This window comes from Musa acuminata, chromosome BXJ2-7, assembly GCF_036884655.1.
Source record: "Musa acuminata AAA Group cultivar baxijiao chromosome BXJ2-7, Cavendish_Baxijiao_AAA, whole genome shotgun sequence".
In the NCBI taxonomy this organism is placed as follows: domain Eukaryota; kingdom Viridiplantae; phylum Streptophyta; class Magnoliopsida; order Zingiberales; family Musaceae; genus Musa; species Musa acuminata.
The window spans coordinates 3,763,968-3,783,560 of record NC_088344.1 but is presented as its reverse complement, the minus strand read 5'-3'; the positions used below and the strand labels follow the sequence as shown (position 1 = coordinate 3,783,560).

General features: G+C 38.2%; 3 protein-coding genes across 9 annotated transcripts; 2 read left to right on the top strand and 1 right to left on the bottom strand.

The window, feature by feature from the left end:
* Window positions 1-1,881: 1,881 nt before the first annotated feature.
* Window positions 1,882-6,668, bottom strand: LOC135581930 (protein FAR1-RELATED SEQUENCE 5-like). Of its 7 annotated transcripts, XR_010488445.1 has the most exons (4): window positions 6,486-6,649; window positions 3,400-6,019; window positions 2,713-2,837; window positions 1,882-2,426 (listed from the first exon to the last, which is right to left on the bottom strand). XR_010488445.1 is itself a non-coding variant. In XM_065116161.1 (3 exons), exon 2 carries the CDS (start codon window positions 5,998-6,000, stop codon window positions 3,406-3,408), a length of 2,595 nt encoding a protein of 864 aa, XP_064972233.1. In that variant the 5' UTR covers window positions 6,001-6,019; window positions 6,486-6,649; the 3' UTR covers window positions 1,882-2,426; window positions 3,400-3,405. The 7 variants fall into 7 exon arrangements, 6 of the variants coding, with proteins under 6 accessions (XP_064972233.1, XP_064972234.1, XP_064972235.1 ...); XM_065116161.1 differs by lacking the exon at window positions 2,713-2,837; XM_065116162.1 differs by lacking the exon at window positions 1,882-2,426 and having other exon boundaries at window positions 2,523-2,837; window positions 6,537-6,668.
* A 3,504-nt stretch (window positions 6,669-10,172) lies between these two features.
* Window positions 10,173-11,283, top strand: LOC103990605 (uncharacterized). Its single transcript, XM_009409808.3, has one exon. The coding sequence runs from the start codon at window positions 10,531-10,533 to the stop codon at window positions 11,128-11,130; it is 600 nt and encodes a 199-aa protein (XP_009408083.2). The 5' UTR covers window positions 10,173-10,530; the 3' UTR covers window positions 11,131-11,283.
* A 1,761-nt stretch (window positions 11,284-13,044) lies between these two features.
* Window positions 13,045-18,339, top strand: LOC103990606 (syntaxin-22). The gene is made up of 7 exons (XM_009409809.3): window positions 13,045-13,557; window positions 15,545-15,638; window positions 16,169-16,308; window positions 16,864-16,938; window positions 17,561-17,718; window positions 17,797-17,897; window positions 17,982-18,339. Exons 1-7 carry the CDS (start codon window positions 13,370-13,372, stop codon window positions 18,045-18,047), a joined length of 822 nt encoding a protein of 273 aa, XP_009408084.1. The 5' UTR covers window positions 13,045-13,369; the 3' UTR covers window positions 18,048-18,339.
* The last annotated feature ends 1,254 nt before the right edge of the window (window positions 18,340-19,593 follow it).

Genomic DNA, 19,593 nt, shown 5'->3' with positions numbered 1-19,593 from the left:
AATCATATTGCTAATTTGTGGGAGATGGCTTTTCCTATGCCATAAGCACCTCAAACAACACACCACAAGCCACGTGGAGGATAAATAATTAAGACGAAATATGATTCCAAAATCTTTTAATGTTTTAATAAAACCTTTACCAAATAAGATAGCCAACACCTTCAAAAATATATGAAATGAGATCTTAAACTATTAATCTTGATAAGTGAGTGAGTCTAATATATCATCAGCATATCAATATTTTATGTGTTATGTTGTGCCTGTAAAATGAATGGAATAAGATCAAAAAAAAAAGAAAGAAGGTCACCACTTACAGGTAAATTTGCTCTCCTCAACCCCACATAATGTTACGAGAAGTGGAAGCAGTATTAAGCTTATGCTGATGCAATTGCATTGTCATCATCTAAGATTAAAGATGATTGGTCCTGTGTAGGGCAATGGCATTGTCCTGTGCAGTATTAAGCTTATGTGCAGGGCAAATCACATGACACACCAACACACATCTCCATGATCTACAAATCTCTTCTTGTTGAATAAAAGATTATATAAAAAAAAAAAGAGGATAACTTCTTCATATTTCTTGATCATCCTATCACAAACCATTTCCTTCATCTGAAGGACATTAGCTGATACCATATAGTGAATTACATTGTAAACATGCCTGGTAAAATCATTCCTAACTGGTACAAATTGATAAGAATTCATAATTGATGTTAGCATAACAACAACAACAACAACAAAATCGTAAATCTCAAAGATCAGCTACATGGTTAGTACAGCAAAATATGTTCTAATACTCAGCAATTTAGTTACTGGAAACCTCAGCATGTGCTACTCCTGGATCAATAGAAATAAGTAAAATACCATCCATTGAGTTTGATCTTTCTTGGCATAAAACACACTGAAGTTTAAATATGCTCATTTTTTATCTTAATCTTTGCTAATTTACTCTTTGAGGTTGCATGCTATGACTCACAAGTTTAACTCCACATACAACTATGACAACCTCTTAAATCTACTTTATACCAGTGTTTTCCCTCCATTTATGTGACATTCCCTTCACTAATTAATCTTTTTATCCATCATGAAATGTTTCTGTGGTATTTTTTTTGTCTAACCAATTTATTTTCAAACCACATGATTAGTATTTAAAGTAGAATTTTAACCAAACATCACAATGTCATATAGAAGCCCATAAAGAATCACATGGTTTAATATGACTAGCGGACAGATCCTACTTGGAAAAAGTCTTCCTAAACAAATGTTCCTAGTATTGTAATTTTACACACAAAAAAATATCTACTGATTACTCAAGTACTTCAAATCTGCATTTGCCATTGCCTTAACTGAACATTGTTGAATTCTTAAGGTGCAGTTCTTAATGTAATCTTAACCAGCTTGTTAAGTTGTCTCGTACCCATCATCAATCTGAAGCATTCCTCAAGTTTTGAGAAAAAGGAAAGCAGAAGCCAATCGAGAATTATAAGGAAGAAAGGACATAAAAGACTTGAATAATGCACATCGTGTAAAAAAATTTCAAGCATGACATCACCACGATGAGAGGCTAAGACTTGGCTCTGTAACTACCATAATTAACTAAAACTATTGATTTGAGGTCTAAAGAGTATAATAAAAGAATTCTCACATTCAGAAGTGCCGAGTATCCATACTGACAAAGAATTAAGTTGTGACCAATTAAAAGAATCCAAATACTAAAAAAATATTATAAATTAAACATATTTTCTGCAAGTAACACAAAAGAGAAACAATGAGACCTTCAAAATTCATATGAAGTAGGTGAGAATGATAGAGAACCCTTCAAAAACTGCATAAAGAAGCAAACTTCATTAATTCGAATGACAACTATAAAAGTCAAAAAGATTTGCTAGAAAAGGGTGTCTATCGAACATCACTATGGTGAAATATCATGGTTCAATAAGGATGGTCTAACTCTAAATCTGGATCCAATGTATTAAGTATTAACACAACGTGTCAAAAGTTTCAAACCAAAACTACCTAATACACAGGAAACCGAAGCTTTATACATGTGGAAGCAACACACAGTTCACAGATAAGGAGCTTAAAATGGCGATGATCCTTGATTAAAACATCTCCATCTATCATTGGTTGCATGAGTAATGGTTTTCAGAACAGAACCTTGGCTGAGTATGAATATGCAGAGAAGAAACTATCACCATGTGCCACAAGGAGCAAAGAATTAATTCAACCAAAACACATCACACACTCTGGTACAAGATTAATGAATCAGAATAGCAACCGTGTAACTCTAAGGGCTAACTACAGTGATCACTTTCGGCCAAAACCTACATATATATATAGCAGCTTCTAGTAAGAACAGAGAGGAGTCTAGTTTCACAATGTCGATAGACACGCTTCACGAGTAATAGTTTTCTACAAGGTGACACCTGCAAATGTGCATGTTAAAGTTTAGGTAGAGTATAATTCATAAAACAAGTAGTTGCACTATCCAGCCATTTATCTCATCACAACTATGAAGACCATATCAGAAAGGGGAATCTACATATGAACACATTAGCCGCTGCCACATGCCATGTGTTCCAAAGATTTCGTTAATACAGAAACATCATATATGTGAGAAACCAAGATGACAATTCATGTGAAAGGAGCTATATAAGGAATTTACATGGCATATCAGTTTTACTGTAGAAAAAAGGATAGCTGAACTCCAACCTTGACAGATATATTGCAATTTAATAAACTGGACCACTCTGCCAGTGAGGCTCAGCATTCCAAGAAAGCAAGAAAAGTTGAATCGTCCCATGAAAGCAACAAACACTTCATTCAACTTTTGAGGCCTGTACCGTGACAATCATTAGAATTTAGAACGCTCTGTGTCACCTATAATTCATTAATGCAAAAATTAATTATAGTAATTATAACCAATAGTTATTAAATGAGACTGACCAAAAGATAAATTTTATTCTATGATCAATTTAACAACACACTCAATGTCATATTCAAGATCAACTTACACAAACAGAAATAAACTCATGTTGTCACCTTAAAAACCAATTCACTAGTTAAATTAACATAATATGAGTACCTATCAAGCAAAACACAAAATTAAGAGCAAGTTACCTGTTAACTTTAGAGGAGTATTTTGAGCCAATTAACTAGGAAAAAAACATGGAAACATTGAAGAAAACAGAACACTAATTTGTATCAAAGATCTGCTGGTGGAATTCAAGTCATTATCTTAAATCAACATTTCTGTGGACAGTTATGTATGTACTCTCTATACCTCACTAATAGACAAAGAGCTCACCTTCTGCAGCATTATGAATGAAATTAGGTAACTGTATATCTAAACTATGCCCATGCAACAACGAAAAGTATTTATTTAGTGATTCATCTTACACTGTATCATCTGATGTCATTCTCAGACAGCAGTTTTATCGATGTTAGCTTCCTCAAGTTCTTGCTGGAAGCATCTTTACTAGGAGTGATCTTCGCAACCTTTTTAGTTTGCTTCTTCTGTGAAGCAATAAAACTCTGCAGAGTTTGCTGCCCTCTCTTTTGCTTTGTCGACACTATCTCATTTACAGCCTTCTGGAGAGAGTCCTTCGCAACAGTATAAAATTCAGTGGACGTTGCCCCCTCTCTGGCACATCGTATGGCATCACGACAGAGATCATTATATCGTGCTATTGAAGGGTCATCAGAGTAACCTCTGAGTTCAATACCATAGTCATCTAAGACAGAGCCACTCTTAGCATGTTTTGTCCACCGTTTTAAGATGTAATCATTTGGGAGTGTGCGAACACCATTAACTATAAAGACTCTTAGCGCATGCCTACACAGAATGCCAGAAAACTCAAACATACAACAACCACAGTGTGCTTTGTTCTCAGTGACATTGAAATAAACACTGTATGCTTCATCATCTTCCTCATTTCTCATCACTCTATATTTGCTAATAGGCCCATCCTCTATTTTATCCACATGATAACCCAAAGATTCAACAAATTCCTCTTGAAACCTGTCAAAAATTGATCTCGTGTAGATACCAGCTGCCTGCTTTTCCATTGGTGAAGCAGTCCTCAAAAATGGCTTCTCAAACAATGTAACAAACTCTGCTTGCGCTTCTTTTTCAGACTGACTTGCAAGCATCTGAGATAGTTGCCTAACAGCCACCCGTAGAAGGGTCTTTGTTGTGAAATATTTTTCGATAACTTTGTCAAAGTTTCCACATCTTTGTGATCCAGGGACTTCTGCAAGGAAGGTTTGCTTTACAAAGACAGGGACCCACTGCTGACGTATATTGTATAATGACTGCATATAAGCATTCTCCTTCAGACCATACTTATTTATCAATGCAACCCAGCATGATTCAAATAATTCAGTTGTTTCAGACTCATCAATGCATGTTTTCAATTCTCCTTCAAAAGGAACATGTTCTGAAAACAAATCAGGCAATTCATCTTGGATGGTACTTAAGATATGTGCCTTGCAAAAACAATGACGAGTTTGTGGCAATGCCTTAGCAACTGCTGATGTAATCGTCCTGTTTAGTTCAGTAATCAATGATACAGGAGGCAGTGCAGGCATCGCTGCAAGCCAATTCTCGAAAAGCCAGGCAAATGATGCCTCTGTCTCATCTACAAGCAGAGCACATCCAAAAACTACTGGTTGTAAATGATGGTTAACACCTGTGAACATAACAATAGGCATTAGCTCCTTGTCATTTCTGTATTTTGTCTCAAACCTAACAGCATCACCAAAGTAGTAGTAAGCCATACGAGCTTTAGAATCAGCCCAGAAGATGTTGGTCATGCAATTATTGTTTTCAATATGCACTGCATAATAAAAGGCAGGGTTCTCTATTTGTGTTTTCTTAAAGTATTCAAGCAGACTTTGAGCATCATCTGGCCCAAAATCATTATATCGAATCTCTCTAGGATACTGTGAGCCTTGGCCATTTAATAGAAGATTGCGGGTATCAGCAAAGTTTTTCGCAATAACTAGTATCTCTCCTTGAGAGCGGATGCATCGAACCTTGCTTGGCGGAGAAGGTTTCAGTTCATGATTATGCTCCAGCACGAGTTTGGAAACGATCCAAATGTCAGAATCTTTCCGAATTATCTCAAATAATGCATCACAACCTTCTTTGGATGGATCTTGATTCTGCACCCTCTTGTTTTCATCACTACCATTATCCCTTCCTGAATGGTAGCGATGCTTTGAGCAAACAAGTTTCAACATTTTAAGTGATTCATCATGCAAAGAACGGCGTGACTGTCGAACACGAGCTTCAAAGCCCACACGGCTTGCATACGCATAATAAAATGTCTTGGCAACTTCAAGAGATTCAAACTCCATCCCAATATATGGATCCATCACAGCATCTCCCTCCGTGGCAATGTAATGCACCCTGCTTGGCATACCGACCTCGTGATTATGCTCCTTCACAAGCTTCGTCACGACCCACCTCTCATCGCCTCTTCGAATCACCTCGAGCATAGCCTTACACCCTTCTCTGATGGAAGCAGCCCGCTTCCTTGTCTTCTTGCCAGCAATGATGCGCTTCTCTCTGCTAAAACCTTCTCTCGAGCACACAAATCGCAGCATGATGATGGACTCATTGCATTTCGACCGTCGTGACCTGGCAATACGAACAGAGAAGCCCACACGTCCAGCATAAGCTATATAGAACGTCTTTGCAGCCTCCCCAGATTCAAACTCCATACCAACAAATGGTTCTATCCTTGGATCCCCTTCCACTGCAAAAAGCTCTCTTCGGACTGACTGCTCCACCAGTTCAAGAGGCTGCTGTTGTTGTTGCTGTTGCTGCTGCTCTATGTGGTGGTGTTGATGCTGAGGCACAAGATGATGCTCAGGTTCCACAACATGGACATGAGGACTGACACCCAATGTTGTCCAGAAGTTTATGCTATCATCCTCGAGATCCACATGCTGCTCTATCAAGCCATTGACACCGTGGGAATTACCATCCATCATTCAGAACCAGTATCAGAACCTGCAAAAGAGATCAATCAGCTCAAAAACGTGACCAATCAAATGATAGAACTCGGAGATTACCGCAACAGAAAATACTAAAGAAAAAAAATCACTTTTTTCATAGAATCAACAAAGAGAAACGAAGAAATTTCAAACAAATATTACAAGATAATAAGAGGGAAGATATGACGACTATAAATCCACTCCAATTAGCTCAAATCAAACACAACATAAAAATTGGAACTTCAAGGGACCAAACAACCCATCTTTCCCACAATCTACCTAAAAATGGGCATGAAACTGATCCAGGAACCCCAAAAAGATCGCAAAAAGCGATTCAGAAACCCAACGATATGAAAAAGGAATTCCAACGATCACAAAAATCCTACACAACAAGAACGGGAAACTTAGGGACCGAAATGAGCCGATTAGAAACGGGAAGGAACCCTAACGAGCAACGAATCGAACTAAGCGAGGAAACAGACTCGATTGAACGAATAGGATCAGAGACATCCGACGAAGGAAGGCACGCTCACTGCCAGCTGCAGCCGTAGCTCGGCGCCTTGTCGTCTCCCTATCGCGCTCGGATCTCTCACTCGCGGAGGTGCGGTGATGCCCTACTCTCACCGCATCGCAGCGCAACCCTAAAAGTCCCCTTATGAATTCGCGGATCCGACGAAACCAACACTAGCTAATTTTACCTTCTTCACGCACGAGTCCAGGCGCCTCTCTCCCATCTCACATGGACCCCATGTGCCCCCTGTGCGGGTTGCGATCGCGTCAGCCATGTCGCCACGCCCAAAGATCCTGCGGCCCACTCCGGCGGCTCCAAATTCGATTCAATCTTAACCGTTGGTTTAAATAGCGATCCAACACTTTGCCTCACTTCCTACGTGACACCAATCAAATTGTGGGGTCACCTGTGGACCCCAGCTAACACGTCGAATAGCCTCGATGAGCTAAGCGGGGATAAGCTTCCGGGTTTGAGGTCGAATCAACAGGTTGCGGATCCTCTCCAACTAGATCTTGCATTGGAATCCTCCAATTCCCACATCATAGCCGTCCCACTAGTATAAACCTCTCCACCAAATAATATGCGCCGTTCATGAGATGGATACTAATTTTGCCTAAATGACGATGTTAATATGATAAGATACTTTGAGCCACTATTTGTGCCACCAGAACAATGCATTACCGAGCTTGAGAAATAATGATTTTTAAACACTTTTAATTAATCGAAACAAAAATATTTTAATGTTTTGATGATTAAATACAAATAGAGTGTCAAATTAATATGATTGAAGCCCCATTATAACCATATAAATGTGAACATTAGATGTTTCCTGATTTTATTAAATAATTTATCAAAATAAAAAAATGATCATATGTCCATTTCGATTAGATCAATGATTTCATCGATATTGTGTTCACATCTAAGAAAGCCTTCATATAACTTCAATATAGCCTGCCTATAATGTATAACTAGACTCTCATGTGATCATGCTAATAGAACTATAATAATCACAATCTCTGATAACTTTAATCTAAACATATGATAATAATATGGTAAAAGAGAAAAAATAATAATAAACTATTATGGTTTGGTATCATCGAAGAAACCCTCGTGGTAGCCTCATGTGATAATTGACACAACATTAAGGTATTCGAGGTGGTTTTCATGATGACTTTCAAGGATTCAAGATGGATTTTAATCTCTTCGATGGGTTCATACATAAATGTCAATATTCGGAGAACTTTTCAATTCAACTCATTTAATGCTCAAGTTAGCTTTTTGGAGGTTATATAAAATATAAAGGATTTTTGGAAAAAGGTCTAACCCTTGGGCAGGTGTTAGGGTCGACTTTTATACCTAGGCTATCGAGGGGACCATCTATAACCATTGTAACAGTCTTCTTTCGACGTTTTATTCATGAGGGTGATAAGCTCAAACGATCTCTTGTAAGCTATCGTCCACGGAGATTGAGTGAGAGGGAATAGGTCTAAATGGTTGTTTGAGGATTACTGTTCACAACGATCAACAAGATCAGCACGAATGATCTAACATGAACTATTGTCCACATGACCGATAGATCGTTATTGCCGCCGCATTGCTGTCGAGTGGGAGGTGACTTGGCCCTAGTCCTCTACATCAGCATCACAAACAAAACGTGAAATAACAGCAAAACCTCTTCTTGGACTTCCTTCGAAATGGCCTGCATGCTTATATGCTAAGGTCAGCAGCAGCCATAGCCGTGAAGATAGCAGCATCCTTCACGCGAATTGCATGTCGCATTACAAGGTGACTCGCTGGTTTGCTGCGTTGCCCTTCCCCTGCACCTTACAGTTCATCACAATATTTGCAATGATCAAAGATATAGTTTTGTGCAATATTAAACTCAAGATAATATCTATCGAATTTCAATTAATTTGAAGGTGAACCAATGATCTAATTTACAACAGGGAGAAAAAAAGGTAATGGTTCTTCTAGATTAATGAGATCACTTCAGAATATGGAGACAGGATCAAGAGCCCAAACACTAGTCTAGAAATTTAGAGATGGATGATTAGACGAAAAGAATCAATGGAAGTTGATAGGAAAATACCATTGCCCAAAACACTACCCTCTACTACTCTTTCTACATTGATAAGAGAAGATTGATAGTTACAGGCTATCCTCACGTGGCGAAAAGATCATATGGTTAGAAATAATTGAAGGTTATCTCCTTTTATAATATTTTATAAAATATTCTATCTTGTTATGATTGGGCATAAAAATTCATTTTTAGTATAGTTGCAAGAGGATCATTTTTTACTGCTCATCATCGTCATACTCATTTTTTATTACTAACTTGGCATCAAAGGGATCGAGTTGAAAAATCTTTTCGATCTTAGTCTTCATGTAAGTGACACATCGGAAGCTTGGTATTATCACCTCGAATGCATCTCAAATGATCCTGTGCATACATATCAAAATCACATCGGGCTGACTAAGATATTAATGATATATTCTCATAATATTTTTGGTAATAGAAGAAGAATCCGATGTCATAGGAACACTTGCATGTCGATTCTCTCAATAAATACTCGAGCAAAGATGCTTTGTCTTAACCCATAATACTTTCACCCAAAAAGAACAGTAGCCTCGGTACAAATACTAATGAAATATTAATGCCTATTCAGTGACCTGGGTCTCTTATCCTCAGGGATAGTCCCGAGCCATCCACTTATTTTTCGCCGAGTTATTCTTAAGCTTCACTCAATATGTGTAGACATTAACGAGTATGATATGGGTTGTCACTTTGCTTTTGCCCCACTGGCTTAATAAATAGTGCCACTAGCTTAATCGCAGTCCCTAGCTCCGCTGCGATTAACATCCATTAAGATTACCTAATGTGACACAATGTTGACATCACTATATCGCTTGAGGGTTGTCGAATCATCAATTGAGAGAACACTTCGATTTCCGATCGTGCAATTCAGTGGACCACACCACTCTCAATCTACCCCCACTTGAATTTGGGGCCCAATTAGTAGACTCAACGAAGGACTCCCTACGGATCGAACTATGACAGATAGATTGATATTTGGAGGAGATACAACGAGAGCCCCAATAATCAAAAGAGGATGCAATGTAAATAATAAGCTTCTCAATTACTCCCCCATAATCTATATATGACGCACGTGTTAGATAAGTTGATAATTGCACTTTGGGATCTCACTGAAAGAGTTCCTGAAGTTCACCTTCAAGAAAGAGCGGGGGGAGATAAATAATGGAAAGAATATTGTCGATCAATCATTGTCCAACACGTGACCTTTATGGGACATCTAGGCAACGAAACAAATGTTGCCTCATACTAGTTTATCGATGCGGATAAGGGTCCAAATTAGGGAGTTACGGATTGTCTCCCCGTAGAATATTTTATAAAATATTCTGTTCTTTTACAATAATATATACAAACTCATTTTTACCATAATTATAAAAAAGATTATTTTTTATTGATCATCAGATTTACTTTTCTCATATTATTAATTTGGACTTCGTATGAACTAATTCAAAAAATCTCTTTTATCCTTAGTCTACATGCAAATAATACTTTCCGAGTTTGATGTGTCCACCTCGAACAATCTTGTAAACACAAGTAAAAATCATATTACACTGATCAGGATATCAACAAGATCTTCCCTCGATAATTGTAGTTTTACCTAAGTGATCGAATGGTTTAGAAAATGGAAAACCTAAAACCATAAAGCAAAAAGGCTGCATGCTCAGCGAGGTTGGCAGATCCAATCATGGCCGAGCGGTGGCACCTCAAAAAGGGTATAGGGCGAACCAGCAAACGCAAGGCAAGCATGGTATTTTTCTTTGGCTAACCATAAAGCTACAAAGGCCCCTTAACAAACACTTTGTAGGCGAAAACCAGTGGCTCTCCATCAGGGCAAAGGAGATACCAAACCTTAAGCCACCATGTCCGAGACACCAATTGATCTCCTTCCCAATCAATCCCCGGATGCTGTTCATTGCAGATCGTGATGCCAGCGTTCGTTCCTGCCACGCCGCAGCAGACCAGTTGGGCAGTCTGGCTAGCTGCGATCGTGTGTGCCGTCCTAGCAATAGCCGTGATCATCGCCGGCATCGTCGTGTTCGCCATCTACATTATCTACCAGCCCAAGATGCCATACATCAAGGTCGCCTACGCACAGCTCAGCAAGCTCGTCTACGACCAATCGGGGCTTCTCGAGATCGAGATGGTACTGAATCTGGTGGCAGAGAACGACAACAAAAAGGCCCACGCCAGCTTCTCCGACCTGAGCTTCCTCCTCCAGTTCCATAGGATCGACGTCGCGGCGCTGCGGGCCGACCCGTTCGACGTCGCCAAGAACAGCTCGTTGGAGCTCGATTACCACTTCCCGTCGTCGCCGATCCCGCTGGACCAGGCGGCCATGGAGACCATGGACGTGGCGCTGAAGCGGGGCGTCGTGTCGTTCGACCTCAGCGGGCATGCTAGGACACGGTGGAGGGTGGGGATCTTTCTCTCCGTCAAGTTCCGGACGTCCCTCTCGTGCGAGCTCCGGTTCTTCTGGCCGAACGGGAGCGCCGTCAACTTGGACTGCAGCTCGAAATCCCCCTGACCCCCCATCGAGTACATGGCGAAATCTGACCAAAAATAGTTCTTTTCTTTCTCTTTACTCGACATTCAGATCACACTTCCTTTAGATTTCTGAATCTGTATGGTCTTAGATGCATCCGGGTCTTGTTCGCCGATAATTCCATTCATCGAGAGAGATTAGAAGTTTGATGGCGACAACGAAGAGGAATACCTCGTCGTCTTCCCGAAATGGGCGCCCGTTGCCCCCTCCAAAGCGGCTCGATGACTCCAACCTGTCTTCAAGGCTAAGAAAACGATAAAAATAAGTGCTTTTGGAGACTTACGAGACTGATCTGAGAAAGACTCTTTCTTTTTCTCGCGTCTTTACTTCATCCGATCGGCTTCCTTCTCTTGTCAGGAACAGCGCGGTGTTCGAAGCCTTTGTTCCCTGTATCTGCCTTCCACCGCAAGCACGTCGCTTTCTTTCGCGGACGGCAACAGCTCACGTCCCCAAAAAGAAAAAGCGAGAGACAGAGAGAGTGTAGCAAACCACGTTTCCTTCGGCCGGACGAAGAACGGAGCAGAAAACGCGAGAAAGAACCAGCGTTTCCACTCGATCAACTGCGAAATCCCGCAGAGGAACAAAAGGATCAAATCCTTCCACTCCCTCGACCTCTTCCATCCCCTGCTATAAGAGGGGGGACAGACCGGGATGACATCGCTATGTATACGGTACAATTTAGCGGAGGTTACGAACGGAGTTACGTATAAATAAGAAATATATTTAATTGATTTAGAATATAAAAAACATTTAATTCAATCAATCATGATTGGGTCAAACTAACGTATTGTGAGAAGTTCAAAGCACAGCACGTCAAAGCTCCAAACTTGCACTACATCAACTTGGAAGAAATAAAAAAATATTAGTTGTAATTTTTTACTATTTATATTTTTTAAAAAACTTTTCAATATTTTTAAATTATCTTTTTCTTGTAAATAAACATAAATATTCTCGTCTTTCTTTTTTTTTCTTTTTCATCTTAATTTTTTGTTCTCTCCTTTTTAAATTGTGAGTAGTATCGATGGCGATAAAAGATGATGATAGTGAGCGGGATGAAATAAGGGATTATGAGGAGAAATAAAATAAAATCGATAATATAAGAGTTATAAATAGTAAAAGATTATAAATAGTAAATAGAGAATTATGAAAGAGATTATTATATATAATCTCATTTTAAATTTTTATTATTTATCAATTATCCCTTTACAAATATACCTAAATATTCTCTTATTCTTTCTTTTTCCTTTTCTTTACCTTCTTCCTCCTCTTATTTTCTTTATCATCTTCCTACTCTTCATCATCATCAATCTTCTTGTTTAACATTGATGTTGATAATGGTGGCGAGTAACGAGGAATTATGGGGGAAGAAAAAAAAGAAGAGATAAAAATCTTAATATTTAGGTTGTAAATAATAAATTAATATTTTTTATGATAAAAAAATTGTTAATAGTAAAAAAGGGTTTTGAATACTAATTCAGTTTGATTTAGTGTACCTTGAAATGTTAACTTTTCTTTGATTAGAACACATCATATTCAAATAGTGAATAATTAATAATATATATCTCTCTTATCTAAGAATCTCATGTACAATACTTTCGGAAAATGAGACACATTATTGGTTTCCTCAACGCATAGTGAATCCCAATATACATTCATATATTATCCTGTATTATTATTATTATTATTATCTAAAACAGTAACTATTTGACTGTAAAAAAAAGGATAAATCAGAAGACAAATTAGTCCTCCATAAATAAATTATATAATAATAATAATAATAATAATAATAATAATAATAATAATAATAATAATAATAATAATAATAAGATTTTTACATAATACTCACACGAATTTTGTTCCGTGACATATAATTCACGCGAAGGGTTTGAGTGCAAGTCGACGCAAAAACCAAATTGGTTTCGTGGCCGTCCGTTTAAATCGTGGTCTTGTTTTGGTGGTGGCCGATTTGGGGTTGCATCTCTCGGCTTCCTCTCCCAACCTTTCCTTCTGTCCGATCTCTCCTCGATCGCCACCTCCTTTTGTTCCTTCCCAATTAAACGAGGGTTTCGATCTGTCGATCCCTCTTCTCGCTTAATTTCTTCCTTCGCCCACGAAATTGCCTCGGGTTAGGGTTCGGGATCGGGATTGGGATTGGGATTGGGATTTGTCCCTCGCCTCGCCCCTCCTCTCTCTTTCTCGGCTAGGATTTGAGAGGGAGAGGATGAGCTTCCAGGATCTGGAGTCGGGGCGGCCGCTCATCGGGCGGAGGGATCTGGCGAACGGGCGGCAAGATCCTACGCAGGCCGTCGCGGCTGGGCTCTTTCAGATCACCACGGCCGTCCGTAACTTCGAGCGCCTCGTCAATACGATCGGCACCCCCAAGGACACCCCCGAGCTCCGCGAGAAGCTGTGAGGGCTCTGCGCCGCATAGCATCTCTCTTTCTTCTTTTTGAGTTTTGATAGATTGCTGTTCTGAGTCAGTGGTCGGATTTCGTTGGCTTGAAGTTCTCGAAAGATGGAATGTTCGCTACGGCTGATGATAGTTTCGTTTGGGGTTACGACTTTGAGATGAATATGTTTGTTATACAGCTTTTTACTAGACCGTCGCCATGTATAAGAAAGCGACGGAGTGCTTCCATAACCTGACACCGGAAAGCCTCTTTCTTGCCTTTGCTTGCCATTGGCCAAGAATGTGGTATCAAATTTAGTGGACTGGTTGATACTTGTAAAATTTTGACAAAACTTGGTCGAGCCATCTCAGTGATCAGCTGTGCTCTCCGACCGCAGCTTAATGGAACAGCTTAGAAAGAATAAATCTTTTATTCTCACATCATTTTGTTTTTTTTTATGTTGCATTATAACAGGCTCGTAGGAGATCTGATGAATATTTAAACCAAAACAGAGATATGTTCATATGTTTCATCCTAATAGAGTTGCAGACACAGTATTCAAATCTTATCTTTACTACATTGAGTTGATGGTCGCAAGTTCCTGTTAACATATGTTGATGGAGTATTCACAACATGCATGCCAGAAGCGATGAACGACTTGTTATGTGGAGCTGGTCGAAAATCGATGTGGTTCAGTTATTTAAATTTAACTATCAGTTAGAATTTGTAGCAAATTCTATTACCATTTGGTTCGACACCTAAAATAATAAAAAATTCATGGTTTTGATTGAGGTATTGGTGTTTTTTAGTTGACCTTGCTTCCTACTGCACTAATCTGTCGTTCAATCATATGAAAATTAGATCTTTGGTGTAAATTATTAGCTTTGTTGTTATTGAAGTTTCATATGGCCCAATACATTGTATTTTGTGAACTATTTTCTCTCAGAAATATGGGTGACTGTCGGATGTTTGAATTTTTAATCTACTATGAGAAACTGTACTTCTGGTTGCTTCTATCTTTTTAGCCAGATGAAGTGGATGATTCCGATAGACTTGATGGCTTACGATATCTCTCCCCCCTCCCCCCACCCCCCCCCCCCCCACCCCAAATGTTGGGGTCTGGGGAGGACTAATTTATGCAACCTTAACCCTAGAGACAGAGTGTGGAAACTCGAACCCTTGTGGCTCATGATATAGTTTGGCCGAAGACTCTGTTGAGGTGTGTGATTAATGATGTCCTATAGGTTTTAGAAATTAGAGGACCCAAATCATGTATTAGAAGAACCAGATTAAATTTTGTTGCTGTTTCAAGTTATTTAACTTATGGAATAAACAGCTTTTACACTTTTCCCTTTCAGTACAATAACATAAGGGACAAAGTACTTGCTACTGCTTCTCTTTTTGGTTTATACAGTTGGAGAATTTTCATTTTTTATACAATGTTTTCTTATTTTAGGATTCTTTTTGCTGCTAAAGTCAGTCTTTATGTTCTAGTATCTGATTAGTAGTACTTGTTAGTTCGTATGCTTCTTCCATGTGACTTGCACACTTATGTATGTCTTTTTCGCTCTCTTGCAAAACATATGCTTCACATTTGTAAAGTTCTAGTTTTTTTTCTTAATTTGTCTCAATGTGACTAAAGCTTAACTGAATAAAGTTGTTTTAAGAAGTAGTTTTTTATTTGATTCAAGAAAGGTAGGCTTGTTAAAGTAATGTTCTTTTAGCACATTTCTAGATATTCTTCAAGTTTCTTTTTTATTTTTTCCATGGATTCACACTTCCTGAGCAAAATTTCCAGAACCCATCCAGTTGTGGAGGTCAATTACTATCTTAGTCCTATTTACCTATCCAATTTACACGTTTGAAATTTACTGCTAAGTCAGCTTTCCCTTGGTTTTTCTGGCAACAATCTTTGGTGGCAGTGACTGTATATTTATTGTTTTTTTTCTTCTGTGGAATTTCATCTTCCAAGAAGTCTTACTTAATATAATCTGCTTTGCTGGCAGGCACAATGCAAGGCTACAAATTGGACAGCTAGTTAAAGATACTTCTGCGAAACTTAAACAAGCTAGTGAAACAGATCATCGTGTTGAAGTTAGTGTAAGTGTCTTTTTTTCATCCATTTTTGATCTTATTCATTTTTCCAGCATCATGGTGGGACTACTTTTACCTGGATTTCCACATCAACTAAAAGAAATCATGTCATATACGTTTCTGTTGATGAGTTGTCTTGTTGCTCACTTCTTTTATTAAATTTTTTAAGTACAAATTGAGACTGAGACTTTGACTCATTCAGATAAAAACAAGATATCATGGTGACACTACAAGTGGGACTCTTTTGACTTAAGAGGGCTTCAAACAAATTGATCTTCTATAACAAGTCTTGACAAACTCTCATGCTCCAATGAAGCCTTGTCATATTTTGCATCTTCTAGATTTCTTCTAGGCTGGGAAGGGTTGGAGGTTCTTGAGCTTAAATTTTTCCCAAGAATTTCAAACTTTACTTTCTGCATCTGATCTTATATTATTGGTAAACACCACGGGAGAAAGCATGAATTTAGTGTGTGCATATAACTTTGTACTTCTGTATAGAAAAATTTCTTGTGCCTAAGCATTTCATTGAATTCCAGGCAAGCAAAAAAGTAGCTGATGCAAAACTTGCAAAGGATTTTCAAAATATTCTGAAAGAGTTCCAGAAACTTCAAAGGCTTTCAGCTGAGAGAGAAACTGCATATGCCCCATTGGTTCCCCAAACAGTTCTTCCTTCCAGGTAACCTGCTATTTTTTATTCTTGATATTGAATTTTGGAGCTGCTGCATTCTTTCTTCAGCTCAATAGCCCCGACAAAGTATCAATATGTTGGTATTTCTTTATTTGTAACCTGCTTTGCATGTGGAATGGCTTTTGAAGATTTCAGTCTTCTATGATTGGTCTTGAAATAAGGAGTCTGGGTTATTTCTTTGGTGCTTAGATTTGAACTTTTGTTCTACGGAAGCAAGTGCTCTGATGTCCCAGTCATCCTTAAACCTTCAGTATCGACGTAAAACCTTTGACCTGAAGTGAAAGATAAAAACAAACAAATACCCTTTTGATCCGAATGCTTCTTGATAATTAATTGCAGATTGCTACCACTAAATGATTTCTATAGAGATAGAAAAAGTAAAAAAAAAAGAAGTGATTGGTTCGATATTTGAACTAGTGGATTTAATTTTGGTAATGAGCATAATTGATTTCAACTATATATTCTTATTTATTTGTTCATGTAAATCCTATAATATGTACATCGATTGGTACCTCATATTACTGCCTGGTTATTTTTGTGTAGTTATGCTGCTACTGAAGCTGATTCCAATTCCAACAAGGCGCTTGAGCAACGTGCTGTACTTGCGGAGTCTAGAAGGTGAATTGTGGTTCTGTCTCATTCAATTTCGTAAATGTTTTGCAGATATCATTGTGCGCTTTGCAGAGCATTTACACTGATAATTCTCATTTTTCAGAAAAGTTTGGTTTTGTTGCATAAGGAAAAATATCTTTAGATATAACCAAGCATAATTCTGGTTATCAGTTTGTTTCATTTGTCAATGGAATGCAGTTGACTCCATTTGGAAACCAAGTGCCACAGTCCGGTACTCCAGTGTTACTTAGATTAGTCCAACATGTGAACCTTAAAGGAGGATTCCGAGCTATATGCTGTCCTCTGATTTGGATACAAGATATTTAAGTGGAGTGGAGATAAGAATATAATCTCGTTCTTATAACTAAATTGTTTTATTGCTAATAATTTGAATTATATTATTTTGGGCCACAAGGTAAAGGCCTAATGCCTGCACTATATACCACACACATAATTGGGGCAGTAGATTACTTAGGTTGCAATTCTTTGGATCATGAGGCCATAACTTGGCTACAAGATACTGATTGGATTTTCTCTATAGTTTCTTAATGCTCAAATTTTGTTGTGCAGCCCTTTATGAGTGCTTTTTTGGATATGATTCTGAGACGTCTGCCTTTTTGGTGTATAGGCAAGAGGTGGTGTTGTTGGATAATGAGATTGTTTTCAATGAGGCAATTATCGAGGAGAGAGAACAGGGCATTCAAGAGATTCAGCAGCAGATAGGCCAAGTGAATGAAATATTTAAGGACCTTGCGGTGTTGGTTCATGATCAAGGAGCTGTAATTGGTGAGGGATTTTAGCTTCGTATTGACAGTTGTCTATTATTTTCTGTTCTTTGACTAACTTATAGTTCTTTTGTTACAGATGACATTAACTCCCACATCGAGAACTCTTACGCAGCAACTGCACAAGGAAAAACTCAACTCAAAAACGCAGCAAAAACACAAAAATCAAATTCATCCTTGGTAAAATCAATTTTATGCCTCTTATTCCTGGTTTTTTTTTTTCGCTACCTATGTGTGTTAACGAGTCATTTGGTTCATGTGCAGATGTGCTTGCTTTTGGTGATTTTTGGGATTATCCTACTCATTGTGATCATAATCATTGCAGCATAATCATAGAGGCTGTAGTGAACTTCAATCTTGTTCTTTTTCTCCAGTCTAATGTTTTATGGACAAACGGCAGGCCCAAGTTCATTGCACTATGATCTATGATCTATGGTTTGCTGCAGCAGTTACTGAGTTTGTGATCTGATTGTTTCAGAGAATATATAATTATATTGATTGCATCTGTTTGTTGGTTTTAAGGTGCTTGGTTTTACCCAACCAATGTGGTCGATGATTACATCGGTGTTAATAAACGATCTTTCACTTTCATGGAAAATTTTCGGCTCTGTTGTTCTCTTAATGTGGTTGTAGTGAGTTGATGTTTTCTTTCTTTTGACATTATCAACCATTATGCTTTGGTTAACAGGTGCCTACTAAGACAACTGATCAATTTATTGTCGGAGTTATCCCCTTAGATTGATTCATATTATCGATTTATCTTTTCTGGTGTATGGCAGTTTGCTACAGTGCATGTCTGCTCTATCTTCCTCATCGATGCCTTCTTATTTGAAGTAACACTAAACATTAGTGCCAATTAGAGGCAGCATATCAGGTTTGTAAGCAAAGGCATTTGCTTGTTGGAGTCCTTATAATTAAAATGAGATATCTAGATTTATTTATCTTAACGTAATTAGTTTTATCGACGTAAATATGAAAACAGTAGGTAAAAATATTATTTCAATATTTGAATTAGTGGTGACAGATGATGTTGGTGGTGTCGGATGATAATATAGGGTCGCAGGTAGCTACTGTGGATAAGAAGAGCGATGATAAGAAGTGAGGGTCATTTTGTATTTGCGTCAATGTTGGTGTAATTATCGAGCGGTGAAAGGACCGTCGATGCAAATGTTGAGCGATCCTTTCGTCGTTCAGTAACTGTGTCGATGTCGACGCAAATGTAGAGTTGTGAAAGGGTTGCTCATTGCATTGATGTTGACACAATTGTCGAGTGGCAAAAGGGTTGCTCGGTATCTCATCAATGCAGATGAAAAGCGACTAAAGGGTTACTCGATATCTCGTCGATGCAAATGAAAAGCAACAAAAGGTTGCTTGGCATCTGCATCGGCGCCAATGTAAATGCTGAGTGACCCCCCTTTTACCGCTCGACAATTATGTCGATGCCAACATAACAAACAACCTTTTCGTTGCTTTACATCTACCAAGCAACAAAAGGATCATTTTGTATCTATGTCGGTACCGATGCAAATATAAAATGACCCTCAACTTTTGTCACTGTTCTCTTTATCCTTACCATCCACCATTGCCTCAACGGTGCATCACCATCGATGTTATCCGTTATTATCAACTAAAATATTAAAATTATTATTTTTTATTTATTAATTTTATTGATAAAATTGATAACGTGAATGTAAATGGACATATGTTTTATTTTTATAATAATGAAGATTCTAATATAAGTTTTTAAATCTAGGAATATGAATGTTAGGCAGGTTTAACTGGTAATGTAATTAGCCCACTTTGATCACATGTAAGTAAACACCAGCTATGGTCAAAGTCTTGTGTGGTGCTGCAGCAGAAACTAACATCAATATAA